Genomic DNA, 22,539 nt, shown 5'->3' on the forward strand with positions numbered 1-22,539 from the left:
TCTCTATTAGACAGACATGTGGGACCATTATGTTTGGATCAGCTTTTCTTGAAATTATAGCTCACAATAGAATATTTCTTTTTCTTTCTTTCTTTCTTTCTTTTTTTTTTTTTTTTTTTTTTTTGCGGTGCTGGGGATTGAACCCAGGGCCTTGTGCTTGCAAGGCAAGCACTTTACCAACTGAGCTATCTACCCAGCCCACAATAGAATATTTCTAAAAATTAATTTAGCAAATCTCTTATTCTCCCTGATTCCCAGAAGCAAAACTTTATATTAGTAATTTTAAAAGTGGATGCTTCTTTAGAAAGTACTTCTCACAAATTAATTGAGATCAAGAAAAGGCCTGGGCAGGCCTGATTCTGAAACTATGAGCATCTGTGACGGTTAGAAGGACTCTGCAGCAATCTCTTCGTACTTGATTTCCTCCTGGAGAGCTGTCTTAAACAGCCGAAGCAGCAGGTACTCTTCTCGTTGATTGGATGCATAGTTGTAGAGTGTGAAGATTACAGAGTCCATGAACTTTGTGGACTTGTTCTGGGGCATCTGAAAAATCAGCTTGGCCAGATAGGTGGGGTTGGTCTGAAATAAAACCAAGGGTTAAGTAATTCCTAGATAACATAAAGGCCAGCAAAATAATGTTCACTTTTTTTTTTTTTTTTTTTTTTTTTAATTTGAAGGGTTAGATAAGTAAAGAAAAATAAGACAGTCCTGAACATATCCCTAGGTAGAAATCAGAGAGATCTAAGGGTAAGGCTTCCTTGTGGGAAAGTAAATTAATCAAATGCTGCAATACCAATTTGAGGAGCCACTCACCTGTAATAAATAAAACAGGTGCTGATAAGCTTCCAACTTCTCTCTTTTCTCCTTGCTCAAAGCCTTGAGACCTCCTTTCTGTTTATTTATCATCATCATATCAGACAACTGTTCCTTATTTTTTTTGGTAAGCTTTTTACTGTGGGAAACCACATCCTATAAACAGAAACCAATGCATAGATTGAAAGTTTTCTAAAAGGAAACTCTGAGCATTGTGAAAAGGTCTTTTAGTACCTGTACACTTACATGAAGGTCTACTGTGCTGGCAGATCTCCACTAAATATTTTAGAACCATTAAAATATGCTATTTTAGCTTAGTATACCAATCAACTCCATTCAAGCTTCTGCCTTCCTATAAAGAACATGAGCTATGGGTGGTTCCTCACATAGGCTCAGGAAAAACCAAACAAACAAACAAACAAAAACAGTTCATGGAATAAGGAAACCACCTTCTAGGAATTTATCTTTTAAATATATATCAACCGAGTATGGTAGAGCAGGCCTATAATCTCAGTGACTTGGGAGGCTTAGAAAGGTTGCAAGTTCGAGGCCAGCCTTGGCAACTTAGCAAGACCCTGTCTCAAGATAAAAAATAAAAAGCTGGGAATGCAGCTTGGTGACAGAGCACCCTGGGTTCAATTCCCAGTATCATAACAAAACCAACAACAAAAAACCAAAAAACATCTTAAGCCAGTCATGGCAGAATGTGCTTATAATCCCAGGTACTCAGAAGGTTGAAGCAGAATGGTCACAAGTTCATGGTTAGCAAAGGAAATTTAACAGGAGCCTATCTCAAAATAAAGAAAGAAAAATGTAGGTAGGGCTGGGGATGTGGCTCAAAGGTAGAACACTTGCCTAGCATGTATAAGGCCCTGAGTGGAATCCTAGTAAAGAAAACAAACAAAAATCCACCAAAAAAAAACCCCCCAAAACAAACAAACAACAAACAAACAAACAGAAAAACAGACTTAAACCAGGTACACTGGTACATGCTGATAATCTCAGCTACTTGGGAGGATAAGGAGGATCTCTTGAGTCTAAGAGTTCAAGGAAAGCCTAGGCAGCATAGTGTGATCCCATCTCAAAAAGAAAAAAATATAATAGAAACTTCATTGAGATATTAACTGCTATTTTTTTATAATAAAAATTTGGGAACAATCTAAATGTCAAAACAATAGGGGAAAATAAGGCAAATCAAAGCGTATCTTCTGTTTTTATTTATTTTATTTTTTTGCAGTACTGGGGATTGAACCCAGGGCCTTGTGCATGCAAGGCAAGCACTCTACTAACTGAGCTATATCCCCAGCCCCAAGGTGTATCTTCTAATGAAGTACTATATTGCCCTCAGAAGTACTTATGACATTTGTCACATGGAAAAAGTGTCTTATTCTCTAATATTAAAAATGTAGGTGGGTTGGGCATGTAGTTCAGTGGAAAGGTGCTGGCCTAGCATGCGTGAAGCCCTTTGTTGATCTCCAGCAGCCCAAAAGCAAACCAAAACAAAATAAAAAGTAGGATAAAAAATGATTATGGAGTAGTGGAATTAGGGAAGGATTTTATTTTCTTTTCTAAAATTCTAATTGTTTTACTTCTTATAAAACTTTAAAAAAATATGTCATTAGCTGAAAAGAAAGTTATTAGTTGCACCCTCCCTGAATGTCAGAAAGGGTGAAGCAGGATGAAGTACTCTGAGGCCCCCACTGGTACTGGGTCATACCTGCAATGTAATTTTATTTTTTACTAGCAGTCCAATTTTGATATCCATGAGATTGAGGTCATTCTCTAGTTGCTGGTTGGAACGAATGAGGGTGATGACTTCTTCCCGCATCTTCATAAGATCAAGCTCCTCCTGAAAATCCTGGTCACTTTGGTCCAGCAGGTGGACAAATTTTCGGACCACAATCATAGGAGGATCCTCAGCATTGACTGACAGAAGGAAAACATACATCACACAAAGAATAAGAGTTACCAGAAAAAGTTCTAAGGTCCAGGAAGTATCAGCATTGTCTTGAAAAAGTAGCTCTAGTCATATACTTATTTTTAAGATGTGCTAAGACAACCATCAAGTGCAATCTCCTCTGTCACACTATTGCTATGTTATGACAAAGGCTAACACAGCAAGCAACAAGACATCTAGCCACATGTTAGAAAAGGGCTTAAATTCCAAGTGGCACCCTTCCCCTCAAGTCTTGCCTTCAAGACAACCAAAGAGATCCGTGGTGAACACCCAGAACCTGATGGCTCCCAAGCATTGCCTCAATCCTCAGTGCTGAGCCAAGTTACTCACTGAGAGTCTTGTAGTCATCACGAGCTTTGTTTGCCCGAATAAAAGCCTGGATTTTGATAATGTCATTTATCTGAGGAACAAGAAAAAGAAATGCCTTTGCTCATTCACCTACCAAATATGTAGTAGAACCAATTTAACTGGCCCGTGATACTCAAGAGTACTTACGTGGTCTCGGAAATACTGTAGGCGATCTCTATAGCGCTTTCTAGCTTGATGCATCCTTGCCAGGGATTGAATCTGTGGAAAAGGGATCCTGGAACTTAGAAGAGTTCTTCTTTCAACATGCCATGTTTGCACCCCACCTGGAGAAACCTCACTCAGGCTAACATACCTTCACAACTTCATCTTTATGAGAGCGTAGGTAAGCTAAACGATCTTGATATGCCTTCTTCTGCTTGTATCCTCTCCATTGTGACTGCAGTCATTAAATATTACAGATGACATGTTATTTCCCAAGGACCAGAGGAAGTTAAAAAAAATCTCATCCTGACATAGTATCCAAATACAATTTCATGATGAAGCTTTAGAAAGGACTGCTTCCCGCAGTGACAGTAGAAGGAGGGCCTGGCCACAGAGCCCCCAGAAGAACAGTGGCTACATTTCACTCCCCAGACACCTTTTAAAGTATATCATAAAGAATCACTGATTGGTTCCTTACAACAAATCTGGTAAGGAAGCTAAAAATTAGTATCCCCGTTCTACAGATGAAGAAGCAAACTTAAGATTCACCACTGTCTGGCCTTAGTGGCACCATAATTCCTAACTCAGAATTCTTCCTGTGACACTGTACTACCCTATCACTGAAGCAAAACCAGTTTTTTCTCTCAAGATTCAAATTTTACACAAAGGCAGAGTGTTAGAAGAGAAGAAGGGGTGCCCAAGAATTACCACTGCCTTCATTAAACAATAAACACACATTAAACATTAAGCACACTGATTACAATGGTAGCAAAGAGAAGGTATCTGTTAAGAGAAGAGAAAAAGAAGTCAGAAGTTAAGAAACACACTCACACATTGATTTCAGGAGCTGATAGTTTATTGCCCCTGGTCTAGAAGCCTGTTTGCTGTGTGTATAGTATACTCTGAAATACCTGAATGCAGGTGATGGCAGGGATTTGTTTCTTTAGGAAATTCATTCTGGATCGGAATTCCTGTCGCACTAAGTAGCCACGGCAGCAAGCTTGCAGCTTGGTGATCAAGCCTTCGTTGGCCAACCAAAGCTGTTCTCGGTTATAGGCAGCAGTCACCCCAGAGATGGAACTCTGAAAAAGCAGAGATTCAAAGATATCCAAAGTTGAGAATGGACACTAAATTTACCCAAGTTTCATTCAAAGCACAAAAACTCACTACTTTATGAATCTCTATTAGATTTTTCAGCTAAGCAACAGAAGTAAACCTCAGGTGTGTTTTTTCAGGGCCAGCTGATCTTCTTTTACACCTTATCTCTTACCCACCCACCTATTCCCACCACTATACTAGCTGAGACAGGGTCACTGTTGGCAGGAATACAGGGCGCGTACTGAGCACCAGGTGGCTCCCAGGATGCCACAGTGTGGGACACCTCCTCATCCCTACACAGACTACAAATGGTCTTAAAAAGCAGTCTAGGGGTGGGGGGGAAGGAAAAAAATAATGGAATGAATCAAATATCATTACTCTATGTAAATTTATGAATATGCAAATGGTATGCTGTTACTCCATGTACAAACAGAAACAACATGTATCCCATTTGTTTACAATAAAAATAAATTAAAAAAAAAAAAAGCAGTCTAAAGGTTTTGGACTGTTGCTGCAGGAACTGAAGAACCAGAAAACCTTAAAGCAAAGGAATTCAACAATCAGATTTGTTTTTAGAAAAATAATACTGTTAGCAGAAAAGCTGACTGACAGGAGTGAGGAGAAACTTTAAGCAAGTGAGAGAATTAGAAGGCTGCTGTCATCATCAACGTGAGAGGACATGGGCTTAAATGAGGGCAGCAGCAGTGAGAATGGGGAGGAAGAGCATCTGGTTACTCAATCAGTACCCACATTCTCCCCTTTCCTTGGTACTGGAGTCTTCTCCCTCTAGTCCTCGCCCCCACACTCCTGCAACACCATGAGCATTTAGAACCACCCCTGCTGTGAGAAGACCAGGTTGTGTGAGACCTTTGGGAAAGCTAAAGAAAGGGAGCTGACAGCACACCCTTTAGCTTTTCTTCCCCTTCTCCCTACATCCTGTCTGGACTGCTGACTTGATAGTTGAAGCTCTAAGCTGCCATTGTGAATAACAAAGTGACCTTGAGAATGGAGGCCATATGCTAAGAAAGCGCAGTGATAGGAGGACTGTGGGACAGCTGATGGGTAGCTACCACACCATCCCTGGATTGTTAAAGCTCCAGAACCATTCTATGTGAGAGGAAGCAAAAAACACCTCAAGAGCTTTTATGTGCTTTTTTTTTTTTTTTTTGGTCAAGCTGTGTATTTGCTGGACTTCTAGACTGCAAATGGAAGGGCAAACTGGTGGTGAGGAAAAGGGCTTAAAACATCTGAAGATACAAGATTTAGGAGTCACAAGCACAAAGGTGAGGGCTGGAGTAACAGGCTTGAATGAGACCACTCAGGAAAGAACATGTACAGGAGAAGAGGGACAACAGAATCCTCTGATGTAATTCAGGCAGAAGCACAGAAAAGGAAGGCAGCAAGAGAGATTAAGAGAGAACATGTGGAAGCAGAAGAACAAGAGGAAATTGCATGGGGCAAGTCAGGAGAATTCAGAGTTTAAAGAAGGGATCTCAAGTCAAATATGAGACCTCCTAAATAAATTTGGTAATTAAAAGGTTACTGATGAATTCTAAAATAACAGTTTTACTAAATTACAAGTCATACAGGATACTATATTACAACGAGCTAAGAACTGAACAGTAACAGAATGAATTAGTGAGGGGCATACTAACTTTCAAAGAAATTAGCAAAGACAAAGAGTATGAACATAAGTGAGGTCAAATCAGCAAAATTCTATGGGTATGAAACTTTTTCTTCTTCCTTTAGATAAGGGAAACATAATTATATATGTAGACTGACACTTAAAAGTATAGTCCTTGGACCAGCAGCATCAGTATCACCAGAGAACTTATCAGAAATGTAGATTCTCAGATCCTCAAATCCTACCCTGGACTCAAAGAAACAAAATCTTCATTTTAACAAGATCCCTATGTATTATGGTTTGGATATGAGTGTCCCCCAACAGCTCCTGTGTTAACGCAGTAGGAAACGATTAGATTATGAAAGCTATAACTTAATCTGCGAACCGATTAACTTGATGGATTAATTGGAATGAACTAATTGGGTGGTAACTGTAGGCAGGTGGGATATGGTTTGAGGAAGTTAGGTCACTGGGGGTATTCCTTTGGGGTTTATATTTCTCTGGTGGGGGTGTTCCTTTGGGGTTTATATTTCCCTGGTGTCTGTCTGTCCCCACCACCCCCTACTTCTCTCCTTCTTAGGTACCTTGAGTTAGTAGTTTTTCTTTGCCATGCCTTTCTGCTGTGATGTTTGGCCTTACCTCAGCCAAGGGCAATGGAATTGGCTGACCATACACTGAACTTCTAAAACCATGAGCTCAAAACAAACTTTTTCTTCTCTAAGTTGTTCTGGTCAGGTATTTTGGTCATAGTAACAAAAAACTGACTAATACACCAGGTGATTCGTACACACATTAAATTTTGACAAGTGCTGACCTAAGCAATAGAGTAGAATTGAAAATATGAGGAATACAAAAATCTGAAAGAAATTGGGAGAAGATGGCATCATGTATAAGATGAACAACAAACTTTGGAAAAATAGAGATTTTTTTCCTCTAGAGAAAAGAATCAGGACTGAGTGAAAATCCAAAGATGAAAAGTATAGAGTGGGGAGCAGGAAAAGCCACACTTGATGGCCATTATTTTGATATAGGGAGGGAGAAAGGTCATGTGCATAAAGCCAGGTAGTATCACCCCTATCTTTAAATTCTTAGGTCCTGACATACCTGCAAAACACTAGGCATGAGTGTTTTTCTGGAGGTAACACTCAAAGGCACCTGATCTAGCAAGGGTTATACGCTGCTCTGGTAGAAGATGGAGGCTGGATTCCTCAGCACAGTGCACATAGGACTGTCCCTCTCTGCCTGCTTTTCTGCAGTATCCTCAGTATGCCAGTCAACAACACTAATGTGTCTTTCCTTAAATGGTCTGTTTTCTCAGTCCTAGTGCCTTTCCCCACACTATCTATCCTGTCCAAAAGAGCCTTTCCTCTTTTTCTCATGTGTTAAAATACTACCCGTGGTGTCTTCTTATAGCACAGAATTAAACTTTTCCTCAACATTTCCATCATTTATTATCAGAGCCCCTACTTTTCCCTGCCTTACATGGTTGTACTCAGGTCTGTGCCTGTTGTTTTCACAATAATATGAACAAATGGAAGGCAGATCATCTTTAGATCAATCAAATTTCCTTTAATAAGCACACAATTTATCTAACTACATTCTGCTAGTCAGATATTTCACCAGTTCAGCCTTCAGTCATCCCCAAAACCGCTAAAAAAAAAAAAAAAAAAAAATTACTCTGGTGTTGGGGTTGTAGCTCAGTGGTAGAGTGCTTGCCCTAGCATGGGGAGGCACTGGGTTCAATTATCAGCACCACATAAAAATAAATAGAGATTAAGGTGTTGCGTCAAAAAAAAAAAAAAAAAAGAAAGAAAGAAAGAAAAAATTACTCGAAAACATTACATAGCTGAATTTTTATTTATTTTTTTATTTTTATTTTTATTTTTTTTTGCAGTACCAGGGATCGAACTCAGGGCCTTGTGCTTGCAAGGCAAGCACTCTACCAGCTGAGCTAGCTCTCCAGCCCCACATAGCTGAAATTTATTCTAAGGCTTCTGACAACATGTCCTCCTCCCCTTAACTAATATGAGCTCTAAACACTTTCTCTCAGTCCCTTCTTAGTTGAAGAAAGGTAACTTACCTGGATCTCTTCCCGGGAAAGCTGCATAGAATTTTGCACAAAGTCTGGGGGTTCGTCCCAACCTCCTTCCTGGGTCTCCAGATTGTGGTAATAATAATACCCGCCTTTCACCCAGTGCTTCACCCACTTGCTGTTATTATCTCCTGGCAGAAAGTAAAGGAAAGATAAAACAAACCCATAGCCCACCCCTTTTATGTGTCTAATACTACAGGATTATTCTAGTAAGTTCAACAATCTGAATGAAAACCATTCCCAAAACTGGTTCCTTGGATTTTTTGCAAACAAAGGTGCATTCTAAGACAACATTAAATGATGGTTATATAATATCTAATTTAATTTATTCAGATCTATATTATAAAAGGAAAATACCTATGAAATCAAATTATGAAATTAACCATGACTAGCTGCCCTTTCCAATGTCAATGTCTAAGACCTGTGTGTTGGAAAACTGTTCTGATAAAAGATTTGCAAATGCCAAGTGTGGTGGCACATGCCTGTAATTCCAGCAACTTGAAGGGCTGAGGCAGGAGGATTCAAAGTTCAAGGCCAGCCTCAGCAACTTAGCAAGACCCTCTCTCAAAATTAAAATATAAAGAGGGCTGGGATGCAGCTCTGTGGTGAAGTGGCCCTGGGTTCCATGTGCAGTACAAAAAAAAGTTGCAAACATTCAGTACCTCCCATTAAGAAAGAAAGGAACATGAAATTGTCTTTTATTTTTGTTTTCAGATAAACTACTTTCAACCGCTATTGAAATACTAAAAAAGGCAAGCGGTCAAATGGCCTTTCCACATTTTCATAAAATAGTTGACAGCTATTTGCAAGGGAAAGAAAAGAATATTTTCAAAAATTGGGATAGTATTTCCTTTATAAGCCTAATCAGGTGTAGTGATGCACACCTGTTATCCAAGTGACTCATGAGGCTGAGGCAGGAGAATTGCAAGTTCAAGGCCAGCCTGGACAACTTATCGAGATTCTGTCTCAAAATAAATACAAAGGGGTAGAGATGTAGCTCAGTGGTAGAGTGCCCCTGGGTTCAATCCCTAGTGCTGCAAAAATAAACAAACAAATAAGTAAATAATAAAATGAGCCTAAATATTGTACTTCTACATTAAAACATCTTTCCCTATGGCTTATCCCTTTCTTCTACATCTATCCCCTCATATACTCCAGTTCTTAGAATTCAGGTACATATGCACTTTCCATAACGCACCTGCTGCCAGTTTTTTCTTCTTGACTTCAGCAAGATCACTCTGGTAAGTTTCGCCACACTCAGGAATGACTCCATACAAGCCAACGTCAGGGGAACGAAGGGCACTCAGTGTTTTGCCAACATCACCACTTTCTACTGCCTCATTAATGGCAAAGATTCCTAAGGCAACTACCCCAGAAAAGAACTGTTAATAATCTGACAGTGTTTGGGTTCAAACACCAGTTTACCTAACAATACCTACTGGCCAACTATTGCCACCAGATCTATCTTGGTCAAGTTGAACATAAAGATATGGAATACCTCACCACCCGCACCCGCCACAAAAAGAGAAACAAAATAGCCGATACATACACTTCTGTGCTTCTTGGGTGTCTTTGTTGGACTGCCAAATTCCACCTTGAATTTCATCCAACCATAAGACAGCCGACTCATCCTGGGTTTCCTACATAAAATTAAAAGCAAAACAAGAGTCATGAAACCAGTGTACACATGATGAGGGGAGCTTCTGAGAATCATTTAGATATGGAGGAAGAAGTTCCAAATATATTAGTCAGATGGAAGAAGTCAGGCATTAAAAAACTGGTAAAGGTTATAAGGGGCAATGGCTCAGATGTAATGAAGGATACAAAAATGAATTTCAGTGGTTGAGGAAGTCGAGTAGCTAGAAGGGGCAAAAGGAACAGAGAAACTGGGAAGGGGCCGAGGGACTTTGATAGTGTGACAAAGACCAAACCAAGCATATGAATATGTAGTACTTTCTTTAGAAAGTCTCTTTTGCTTACAATACTCAGAGGAAGTGAATATTCTCTGTGACTACCAATGTTTTTAAACCTGTCAAGTCTTACTTTAACCAGAACTTTTAAAATTATCACATTTAAAGCAATGGGTCACTACAGCCAATCTAAACTTATCGCCAGATTATATTCTAACATTTTAATGTTAAATCAGTTTTTGGCAACTTAAAAACACATTTTCAGAGAAACACACCAATAAATAGTGATTGGTTTCCTTAATATGGTCAACAAAAGCCTCACTAGCCCATAGTGTAGTCTGAGCTGACTACTGGGAACAGAGGTGATGTCATAGAAGTGGCTTACTTCCATCTTTCTAAATATAGTTTTAGACTTTTCTTTCCTTTTCTTTTTCTTTTTTCTTTCTTTTTTTTTTTTTTTGGTACATGTGTGGTATCAAACCCAAGGCCTTGTGCATGCTAAGCAAGTGCTCTACCTTATCCTCAGCTCACAGACAATGTGTTGTGGGTGTATTTTTTTTAATAAGCTACTGATGATCATTTACTCTGAAAGGCATTGGATTATCAGAAATATCTTGCTAATACTTACCAATTTTCACAAATTTGGCTATCAAAGTCTGATTTAGTGAAGTAATAGGTAGTCACTTCTGTTACTATCGGTTAGCATAACAGATATTCTATTGTTTACCTATTCTCAGTGTGAGAGTCAGAATTGGAAACCACCACTGACAACTAGTTAGATTTCAGAGGTAGGACTGAGGTTATATAAGCTAACTGTCCCAGAAGAGTGAGCGAGAGTCCTTTGTTTTATAAGATGTCTCTAAAGTCTTTACCCAGAGGATCAATTCAGCAGATTACTGTGGCAGCCTTCTTCAGAATGGGCAAGACACCTCAGGTTTTTAAATGGCCAGGTTGTGAGAGGCATGTTTATGGTAATCTTGGCAGATCTAACAAAATTACTATTCTCCTCAGGCTTATGCTAACATCAATTGGGATAAACAGTAGTTCAAACAACCAGTGAGATTACTTGATGTGAATATGTTTGCCAAGGCCTCAGTGAGGCAGAACAAAAAACTTGGTCAATAACCATGACTGTGGGGCCAGATGAGGCAGTGTCTGGGCTTTGGGGCAAAGTGGAAAATTTCACTGCCCAAAAGTTGAAGCCACAAAATGTTAGGGGAGACTGGCTTTCCTCCTGTCTTACTGTAGAGAGCAATGTAACATTTCACTTGGCAGAGCACAGCAGCCATATACCTGAAATTTATAAAGACTGTTGCTGAAAGGGTAACCCACACCCCATCAAAAGTGAAATTGAGAGTAGTGATTTTTCTCAAATGTGGCATTTTAGAAAGATCATGGCGCTGGAAATGTGGCTCAGTGGTAGAGCACTTGCTTAGCATGCCCAAAGCCCTGCGTTTAATCCCCAGCACCACAAAAAACAAAAACAAACAAATAAAAAACCAAAGTCACCAAGAAAGATCATCTAACCAAATTATGTGGGTGGTAGCCCATGCCAATTTTTAAAAGTTCATAGTCTTGATAAAGGAAAAAGAATAAACAGATAAAAAGAAAAAAGGAAATCACCCAATAGCTATAGAACCTCTCCTACCACTAGCTACCTTCTGTTACTGAAAATAGAAAATGACCACATACAATTCCCTAGAGTCCTAAAAGTAAGTGCTGGAAATGTGAAACAATAGATCCAATATGAAACTACAATGAGTCAGCAACAGGCTTGTGAAATTGTAAACTGAGAAGTCATAAGCAAGAGGCTAAAATGTCCAGTCTCCAAGAGAAGCAGCCTAAAAACGCTTGCATTCAAACAAACAAACAAACAAAAAACAAAAGCAAAAAAACAGAAGCATTTCCACAGAATCAAGACACTTTTGGTTCACTTTTTTGCCTGATCCTATCTTTGAACAGAATGTGCTGTAAGCAAAGCTGGAAAGCCTAGCATGACGTCCCTGTAGGGAGAAGGCAGAGCTTCTGAAGAATTCTGGCCATTTGGAGTTCTGTCTTCCCTGCCCCATACAAACTAAAATAAAAAGGATTAAGGTAAACCTTCCATACATATTCCTTTAAGAAACAAGCAATAGAGTGATACTATAAAAAGCAAGAAAAAGAGAATGGATTAGTATTTCAGGTGTGTTAGGGAAACATGTTCAAGAAATACCCTTTAGCAGACTGAAGAAGAAAGCGTATATCACCTCATCCCAGTGGAAGGAAAGAACAGGTTCTTATTGCTCCAAACAGATTGAATAAGATCAAATAAGATGACAAAACACACATCAGTAAAGTCTGTTCTAAAGAGATAACCCAAGATCAAATCAAATCACTGAGGATGGCATTAAAATCCTGAGTTAGGTTATTACAGAGAATACTGAGATACAAGATTTAATGTAAAAATGCTATACAAAATAAAGTACAGCCCCCCTAACAACTCTGACAGGCACTTAGGAACATGATTACATTTCAGAAGAGGGAAAGAGATAAGGATCAGGGACTGGGGTTGTGGCTCAATGGTATAGTGCTTGCCTAGCATGTGCAAGGTATTGGGTTCAATCCTCAGCACCAGATAAAAATAAATAAATAAAAAACTTTTTTTTTTTTTTTTTTTTTTAAAGAAGTTGTACCTTAAAAAAGAGAGAAGGTGGAGAAGGGGTGAAGGGAGGGAGAGAGAGACTAGAAAAGAATTTTCAAAAAGGAGCGAGCAATAACTAGAAGTAAAGGAGACAGGCATGGTGGCACACACCTGAATCTCAGCTATTTGGGAGGCTGAGGCAGGAGAACCATAAGTTCAGGGCCAGCCTGAACAACTTAGCAAGATCCTGTGTCAAATTAAATAAAATAAAAAGTTCGGTGGTAGAGTGCCTCTGAGTTCAATCCCCAGCACTGTAGGGGGAAAAAAAAAAAAAGTGGTGAAGGAGCCAGAAAACAAGGGAAAAGGAAGGGAGAAAAGGTAAAAGATTGGCAATTTTAAGTACATGTATATATGGAAAGCGCAAATACACACCCCTAAAGGGTACTTCTTACCCCTTAAAACTTTCTTTAAACCCTCTCTTTTATTATGTGACATGGTTTATATAGGGATAGATAAAATCTCACATATACACAGCCTCAGATCGGACATACCACATACATGTTAACACATATGTGAATCTACTTGACATATTTATCAACTACACAACACAAGCAATCAGAATACAGCAGAGCCCTTTTCCATGCTGGTTTAGGTATTAGTCTGTTAGTTGCTCCAGAGTGGAAGTTCAGGGAAAGAGGTATAAAAGTAACAAATACAAGGATAGGAAAATGGTCAGAATCAATTTTTTTTTTAAAAAAACTATGGTGAGTAATCGAAGGCTTGCAGCTATTGGGAGAGCTAACTCAAAACAGTAGAATCTTGGTAAGAATAATGAGCTTTGTGACTCACTAACAGAAAGCTTTCAATTGCCATATTCCCACCTGCTCCCACCCTGACTTCAAAGCTCCTCCAGAGAACTGTCATTAGTTGGCCTGTTTGGTGGTTCCCTGGAAGATCACACTTGCCTGTCTGTCCTTTAACTTTACCCTTCCTCCACTTTGATGAACTTGGAAAATTTATTTCACAGTAAAAGGAAATGCTTCAAACTCCATTCACATCCTCTAAAAGTTTAACTCCCCTGATGCAAACAAAATGAATAAACAGAGCCAGGCGCAGTGAAGCAGACCTGTAATCCCAGGCTACTTCGAGAGGCTGAGGCAGGAAGATTGTTAGGTCTGAAGCCTGCCTTGGCAACTTAGGGAGGCCCTGCCACAAAAATAAAAAGGGCTGAGGACATAGTTTGGTGGTATGGAACACCTGGGTTCAATCCCTAGTACCATTTAAAAAAGAGCAAACAGCCTTACAGCATGAGTGAGGACAATGTAAGTTCTATACTGTCTACTCTATCTACTTTCCTCTTTAGTCATGGAGCTCAATCTTGTACAACCTCCCAAATTCCACTCCTCTGACAGTTTGATATAAGGCTTCTTTTGGACTTTCCTGAAAGCAAACACTATCACCTCCAGCCTACACAGAATCATTGCAGCCAGGTCCCACAGCTAAGATTCTAAATCAGTAGAATTAAAACTGCATTTTTAAAATGATTTTTCTGATGATCATAGCTGCTCAATTCACAATACTTCACTTCTTCACTTTTATTACTGAATAATATTCTGTTCCATGGCTAAATCACACTTTATTTTTTCCTGCATAAGTTGATGGCTGTGTAGATTACTGCCATGAGCTATGATCACTCAAGTGATTAAAACATGGAGATGTCAACTGCTATCATGGCAAGGAAATCTGTCAACACTATAATATTACCCACAACTCCTCCACTCCAATACAAACTTATAGTGCCTGCATAAATATACAAGCAACTTCCATACACTAGAGCCTTGGTCTATTTTTCTGTCCCTGACTTCCTAGAAAGAATCTGACTCCTTGAATTAAAATTTCCTTTTAGCTTTTTAGTTTCCTGCAAGAATCTCGCTTTAGGGATTTTCTAAGACAGAAAGGGAAGCCATGGTTCACCCTACTTAGTTGTTATTACTTAGGAAGAACTTAAAAGATCACAATTAGAAAAATAGATGTAATTATGTTTTCATCATATAATTCATGAGGCCTACTACATACAAGGAAACTTCCTAGATAGCAACAGCATAAAAAGAAGTATAAATTCTTCTCAGTTTCCCCAACAAACTAACTAGGTGGCACAACTAGTAAACTTTTAAAAGATGGGTTTGTACTACAATTACTTTAAAAAACTTTTATAGAAGCATTATTCCTAATAGAAATAAAGTGGCAATAATCTACACAGCCATCAACTTATGCAGGAAAAAATAAAATGTGATTTAGCCATGCAACAGAATATTATTCAGTAATAAAAGTGAAGAAGTGAAGTATTGTGAATTGAGCAGCTATGAACATTGATGTGGCTGCATCACTGTAGTATGCTGGCTTAAAGTCCTTTGGGTATAAACCAAGGAGTAGGATACCTGGGTCAAATGGTGGGTCCATTCCAAGTGTTTTGAGGAATCTCCATACTACCTTCCAGAGTGGCTGCACCAATTTGCAACTCTGCCAGCAATGTATGAGTGTGCCTTTTTCCCCACGTCCATGCCAACACTTATTATTGCTTGTGTTAATGTTCATAGCTGCTCATTCCACAATAGCTAGATTGTGGAACCAATGGAGATGCCCTCCAATTGATGAATGGATAAAGAAACTGTGGTATATATACAGCCATAAAGAAGAATAAAATTATGGCATTTGTTGGTTAAATAGATGGAGTTAGAGGATAGCATGCTAAGTGAAATAGGCCAAGCCCAAAAAACCAAAGGTTGAATGTTTTCTCTGATAAGCGGATGACGATATATAACGTGGGGGGGGGGGGGGGGGGGGGGGGGGGGTTGTGTGTCAGGGGAAGAGCAGAATGAAGGAACTTTGGATGGTGTAGAGGAAAATGAGGCAGGAGGGGTTGGGGGAAAGAAAGTTAGTAGAGTGAGACAGACAGTATTACCCTATGTATAAGTATGATTACATGAATGGTGTGAATCTACATTGTGTACAACCATAGAAATGAAAAGCTGTACCCCATTTGTGTACAATGAATCAAAATGCAGCCTGTAAAAATAAAAATTTAAATTAAAAAAAAAGGAAATGAAGTTTTGATACATGTTATAGCTCAGATAAACCAAGTTAAATTTAGGAAGCTAGTCACATAGAATAAGAATAAGGATAAGTTTAAGGCCAGGCTGGGCAACTTAATGATACCCTGTTTCATAATTAAAAAGGGTCAGGGATGTAGCTCAGTGAAAGAGTAGCCCTGGGTTCAATTCCTAGTAGTGGGGGGGAGGGGCGGTGCTGGGGCAGAGCAGTCAGTTACAAAGGACCATATATTGCATGATTCTACTTATATGAAATGTTTGAAACAGAAAATCCATAAACAGCAATGAACTGAGTTGCCTAGGAGAAGAGTAAGGAAAAACAAGGACTGCCTACTAATGGGCATGTAATTCCTTTTTAGGATGATGAAAGTTTGAGGCCAGCCTCCACAACTGAGGGACACCCTGTCTAAAAAGGGTGTCAAGTACGGTAGCATACACCTGTAATCCCAGTAACTCGGAAGGTTGAGGCAGAGGAGGATCACAAGTTCAAGGCTAGCTTAGGCAACTCAGTGAGACCGTGTCTCAAAATAAAAAGAACTAGGGATGCAGTCAATGGTAAAGCATCCCTGAGTTCAATCCCTAGTACCAAAAAGTAAAATCATATAATAAATAAGTGAAAATGGCTGGAGAGATAGCTCAGTGGTAGAGCATCCATGGGTTCAATCCCCAGTCCTGCAAAAAAAAAAAAAAAAAAAAAACCACTTCTCCAATAATAGAATTTATCATTGTACAATGGAAAAGAACAAAACAATGAGAATGAAAAACTATTGCTACCTGTACCATACAAATGAACATCACTAACATAGGATAAAAGAAGTTCAACACAAAAAGAGTACATAACTTATGTTTCCATTTAAATATAGTTCAAAAATTGGCAAAAACGAACTATGGAGTTAAAAATCAGGATAGTGGTTACCACCAAATGGCAAAGTGGACAAGGCAGTAGAGGACATGAAGGAGATTTGAGGGGTACTGGTAATGCTTGCTATACTCTGAATACCAATTACACAGGCATGTTAAGTTTTAAAAATTTATGTATCTGAGCACTTACACAGCTTGTGCATTTTTCTGGATCTTATATTTCCAAAAAAAATTTACCCTAAGAGATGTGTCTACCACTAACAACAAAAAACAAAAGCCCAAATGTGTAAAATAGCATGAACTTCTGAAAGAGGGAGTCTATTTCTAACAATTCACCTCTCCAGTACTCTGAATCTATGGGGGACCAGAAAATAGTCAATAATCAAGAATACATCCCATCTTCCTTCTAGAAAAGATGAATTGCTCTAAACAAAAAGAATAATTCCAGGGCTGCTCACCTGGGCCTTTTCTCTCTTTGCTCTAATCAGTGTGTCTTGGTAATGCTGGGCTACTTCTGCAATGACTCCTTCAAGTTTAGCTGCAGGAATTTGCAGGGCCTGCAGAGTCTTTTGGGCATCACCTTCATCCAGGGCTTCATTAATTAGACCAATGGCCAAAATCCCTAGATACACAAAGAAAAAAACGGTTATTTTTTTAAATTATGAAATTTAGAAACAAATCAATTCTATCCAGGCATGGAGGTGCACACCTATAGTCATAGTCACTCAGGAGGCTGAGGGGGAAGGATCACTTGAAGCCACAAGCTCAAAATCAGTATACACAACACAGCGAGACTCCTTTTCTTTTTTTCCCACATTATTTATTGGCACATTATAATAATACATAATGGTGGGATTTGCTGTTACATATTAGTAACATGCACACAATAGAACAATAAAATTTGGCCAATTCTGCTGAAACCCCTTCCTAAAAATAAATTTGAAACATGCTAATCATACATCCATCAGAGTAGCCATGAATCAGGCTACCATTTGTTATCCATTAAGAAGCACTTTTTAAAAATAATTTAGTGTCTATTTAATCTAACCTCCCTCCTACTCATTCCTATTGAAAGCTAAAGTTCTTTTTTAAAAAAAATTTTAATTCTTCCAATTAAAAGTGATGAGGATTTTTGATGAAACTGGTTTTATAGTTTTCAGGTACATTCAAATACGTAATCAAAACCACTTCTGACTCACAAAAAGTCAGAGTTTAAAGGATCTTACAAAGTTAACTAATTCGATATTTTTACAGAAGAAAAGAGAAAGTTCAAGAAAATTTTCTCTAAAATTGTACATCAAACAAGAGGCAGATGGAAGATTTAAACCTATCCCCCGACACCATTCCATGGCAAATCTTTTTCCCTCCACGTGAGTTTAGTATTTCTCATAGGAAATTTAAAAAATTTAAATTAAAAGTATTTGTTCTTGGGCTAGGGATATAGCTCAGTTGGTAGAGTGCTTGCCTTGCAAGCCCAAGGCCCTGGGTTCAATCCCCAGCAATACAAAAAAAAAAAAAAAAAAAAAAAGAGAAGTATTTGTTCTTCAGGTATTTTAGGCAACTGTGTATTTTTATAAGGACTCTGTTATACAGTACAAAATCTGGCTGGTCTTTGTGCCTGGTTCCTGGGACGGAGCCCCTATAATCCTTGGAATAAGCTGAGTGACAGGTGTATCTATGTTCTTTAGGGTGGGTCCTCATACCATAACCACATTTATGCTAACCAACAACTGCTAGTAGGTCTCTAGGTAATTTGAGGATGAGGGCTGGCCCATCTGGAAAGATCAACCACATTATTGTTAAGATTGGGGCTTGGAGTCATGTGATACCAGCCTGGCCTCCTGATTGCCAGGAAGGGGAAGCAGACTAGGTACTGAGTTTAATCATATGGACAATTAATTCAATCAACAATGTGTAAGTAATGAAGCCCAAATAATAACTGCGGATACCCAAAACTCAGGTGAGTTTCTCTGGTGTGTGATATAGATCAATATCAGGAAGTAGACACATCCTGAAGGGACAGAGTCTTGTATTTGAGACCCTCCCAGATATTGCCCTACGGGTCTCTTCTTTTGGTTGGTCCTAATTTATATCCTTTGTAATAAAACTATTATCATAAGTGTAGCACTTTTTCCAGTTCTGAGTCATTCTAGCTAACTATTGAACCTGAGGGGAAAGACGGAATCCCTAAATTTATAGCCAGCTGTTCACAAGTGCAATAACCTAGGAACCCCTGGAACTTAAGTAAAGTCTGAAGCAAGGAGTCTTGTACAGGATAGTGCTCTTGACCTAAGTAACCTAATTCCAGGTAGTTAATAGTGAATGGCAGAACTATTTATATATATATATATTTAAAACAGCATTTAACAGTAACAGATCATGTTCAATTCAACTCCTGAAAACATTTTTTATTCTTCCTTTTATTTTTTTTGGCAGTACTAGGGATTGAACCCAGGGCCCCATGCATGTTAAACAAGTGTTCTGCCACTGGAGCTACATCCCCAGTTTCTCAAATTCATTTATTAATTCATACTTAATTACAGCAATTGCCTAGTGTTTTGAAAACAATATAAAATCTTAGCTTTTTGGGGGGGGTGGGGGTGGTACTGGGAATTGAACTCAGGGGCACTCGATCACTCGAGGGGCAGGATGATTACTCACTCTCATGTTCCTCTTGCACCACCAGGTTCACGTGGTCTACACAAGCTTGGATATCATTCCATGTGATGAATTCATTATTCTCTGCATGTGCCTGAGCTTTCAGTTTCATCAACTCATCGAGATACCTGCCCCCAACCCCAATCAAGGAAAAAAGACTTTCAGAATTATAACATAAATGAGAAGACTAAGAAACAAAGTACTCAATAAACAAAAATCTCTAGGGTACCCCAGCTGTTTGATATAATCTATAGGCAAGTTTTGGGACTGAGGAGTTACCTTAAACAAAGTGTGAAAATGTAAGGAAATCACTTTTTCAATAGCTGGTTATATATCCTAATTTCTAAGTATGACTATCTCCAATTCTAGAATCTGGGGCAGCAATTGAAGCAATTCCTCTAATGACATAAAAGGGCAGAGCTGGGTGTGTAGCTCAGTGGTAGAGTACTTGCCTAGCACACATGAGACCCTAGACTAAATTCCCAGCACCCCCTCAAACATAGACACATGAGTTCATCAATGTAGAAGCAATGACAGATCAACAAATCATCAATCAGCAACTATAAAAGTGCTGACTCAAGAAAAAATGTTCTATTGGGTTAAAAATATTATGTGAATGGTTAGTGGGAAAGGGGCATTTTGATGTTGTAAAAGGTTCAAAAAGAAATGATGTTCTGTTGATAAAGGAAAAAAGAAATATGCAATAGTGTTTAAACTGTTTCCCTGATCCAAAGATCAATTTTAGAATCTCAAATAGAAGGAAAAATAGATTTTATATGTCTTTTGATATGAAATACACATCACAAAAATGGTCAAGTAAATCACGTTAAGCCTTTAGATCTAATTTCTAATTTATAAGAATAAGCCAAATATGAGAAAGCAGCTAGAACTATACATAAGATGGGGTATTTTATAGGACAACTAGTCCCATCTCATTAACAAATCAGTGTCACGAAAAAGAGGACCTATTCTAGATTAAAAGAAACTTAAAGGACACAAGCCAGATGCCACACATGGTCCTGGTCTAGATCCTGGTTTGAATAAACCAGCTACAAAGGACAGTCTGGGAACAACTGAACAAGAATGAAAAAAGACTAGATTTAGAAGACATTTAAAGAAGTATTAATATTGCTGATAATAGAGTGTTACTTCAGGTATATAACAAATTTAGACAAGCATATATATTTAGGAGGGGATCATCATGGTATCTGTAATGTACTGTAAATCCTTCAGCATAATACAGGACAAAAGGGAAAAAAACAGAACAACAACAACAACAAAAAAGGATGATTACACTACAGTCATAATGCCTGCAGAGAAGACAGACAAAAGGCTATGTAATGGACTCAATTCATTTACTGCAGGCACCCACCTCTGACAGTTCTCTTCCTCAATGTTGGTAAGGCCTGTAACTGAACTGCTCAACTGCTTCCACACTGTGCTCATGTCTCCTGATTCCAGTGCCCTGTTGATTAGGGCCACCGATGATAGCATTTCCACAGCAACAGAGAGTTCTGGATGGGTGAGGTTATGCTGTACAGAAAGAGAGAAGGAAAACAGTGAGTGGAGGTATTCTCCAATACCAAGAGAGACGGAAATTTAATAAAACCATAAGAAAAGTAAATTTCTGGAAAACCATTCTACCCAAGCACACTAAGATGTAGGTATTAAATTTACTTCTACCCTGTTTTGATCACAGTTAGGAGAGGCTTGGTTAACATACTTCAGGACTCTGTTGCTGCAGAGTAGCCAGCTCCTTCTGATAAAGATCAGCTGCAAATGGATACACCTGGGGCAGCTGGGCTTCAGGATTCATTAGTTCCAAAACAGTCTTCTCAGCAACACCCTTCTGGATTGCAGCATTAATTGCTGCCACTGCTGCCAATCCTGTGCAGAAAATAGGAGGTCAGAAATGCAGCAGGCTCAGATAGCCCTGTGGGGAAGGAGGTGACAATTTTCACAGAGCTATAAAACATCAGGTTATGAAGTTTGAAGTGGATCTTTTATCTTTAAAATATTGTTTCTTTTGTATGATGAATGAAATGTATGATACGTGAACCATATTTCAATAAAGCTGTTCAAAAAAAGGGCAGCGTCCTAATCATTCTCCTCATCCATGTTTTCTTTCCACTCAGTTCATCCCATATGCCACTACTGTCTCTACCTAAAACTTCTCTTCCTTCCCTAGGAGTCCAGCAAATACCCGCATCTTATGCTGCCATTCAAAGCTTCCCACAGTCTTTCCGACACTTTATCCAACATTATTCAACCCAAAACATCTATAAAAATGTTATTCTAATCACCATCCCCTTAAATGAGTTGCTCACCATCTGCACTTCTGCTCCTACTTTCTTATTGTCTCACATAAGAAACATTCTTCTTTTTCCTCATTCACAATTCAAATTTTACCAATCTTGTGTCTCCTCCTCTAGATATTTCCCTAATTGACAGCTTATTGGCCAAAGTGACCCTGCATAAACTCTAGTTCTACTTTTTAAAACTGGAAGAACCCTACTACCTCCCAAAGTTCCTGACAGTTATTATGGCCAATAGGCTTGGGGCAGAGGGTGAGGGGTAACAGATGCTAATCTCACACCCTTATTGACATGAAGCCCCAACCTTCCTCCCTTCCCTAAATATTTCAGTGTACACCCAGCTGAGAGGACTTACTTCTCTGATATTGCTGGGCAGCAATGTTTGCAGCATCTACTCCAGACTGCAGCTCCTCTTTCTGCAGGGGATCAGTCTGACCACTCTGAGAAAAGCAAAAAACATTTATGAAAATATGACTCATGCCTATGCCTCTAGATCTGACAGTTTTCATATCTTAACAGCAGAGGGACAGAGAACCACAGACACAAATGACAGTTCCAGGCTATTTGGAGCCAAGTGGCAGCTTGGTTACAGCCAAATCTGGGATAGAGTGACTTTCCATATATCAGTATATTTTTAAAACTATTTTGTGAAAAGCATCAAAATGTTCTGAGAAAATGTTTATAGAATCATTAGCATATTAATGCTGCTTTCTCTAACCAATATATGTTGAGAATTTGTAAAACATGTACTTGCCCTTATTTAGACAAAAAAAGAAACTCCTTCAAGTTTGTTTTTTAAACAAACAAAAACCCACAAAATCCAATTCCACACAATCTACCTGTAGAGAAAATTAAGTGTTTTCCCAGCATTGACCAGGGAAAACTAGTGAGGGGTGTGTGTTTGTTTTAAAGTGGAAATTCCCAAAGTAATAATGTAAAAATATTCAGATTTTGTTTTTTCTCAAAGGCTT

General features: G+C 38.7%; 1 protein-coding gene across 2 annotated transcripts in view; it reads right to left on the bottom strand.

The window, feature by feature from the left end:
* Positions 1 to 22,539, bottom strand: part of IQGAP1 (IQ motif containing GTPase activating protein 1) — a 105,263-nt gene that overhangs the window by 27,754 nt on the left and 54,970 nt on the right. For both annotated transcript variants that reach the window (XM_079126791.1, XM_079126790.1), the window contains 15 exons: positions 21,924 to 22,008; positions 20,977 to 21,140; positions 20,626 to 20,786; positions 19,257 to 19,381; positions 17,054 to 17,217; positions 9,644 to 9,734; positions 9,293 to 9,460; positions 8,083 to 8,225; positions 4,192 to 4,362; positions 3,432 to 3,515; positions 3,266 to 3,337; positions 3,101 to 3,170; positions 2,531 to 2,739; positions 814 to 969; positions 416 to 579 (listed from right to left, as the gene is read on the bottom strand). In XM_079126791.1, coding sequence (XP_078982917.1) covers positions 416 to 579; positions 814 to 969; positions 2,531 to 2,739; positions 3,101 to 3,170; positions 3,266 to 3,337; positions 3,432 to 3,515; positions 4,192 to 4,362; positions 8,083 to 8,225; positions 9,293 to 9,460; positions 9,644 to 9,734; positions 17,054 to 17,217; positions 19,257 to 19,381; positions 20,626 to 20,786; positions 20,977 to 21,140; positions 21,924 to 22,008 — 2,027 coding nt within the window. The remainder of the gene's footprint in view (positions 1 to 415; positions 580 to 813; positions 970 to 2,530; positions 2,740 to 3,100; positions 3,171 to 3,265; positions 3,338 to 3,431; positions 3,516 to 4,191; positions 4,363 to 8,082; positions 8,226 to 9,292; positions 9,461 to 9,643; positions 9,735 to 17,053; positions 17,218 to 19,256; positions 19,382 to 20,625; positions 20,787 to 20,976; positions 21,141 to 21,923; positions 22,009 to 22,539) is intronic.

This window comes from Sciurus vulgaris (assembly GCF_902686455.1).
Source record: "Sciurus vulgaris genome assembly, chromosome: 2".
Lineage (NCBI taxonomy): Eukaryota > Metazoa > Chordata > Mammalia > Rodentia > Sciuridae > Sciurus > Sciurus vulgaris.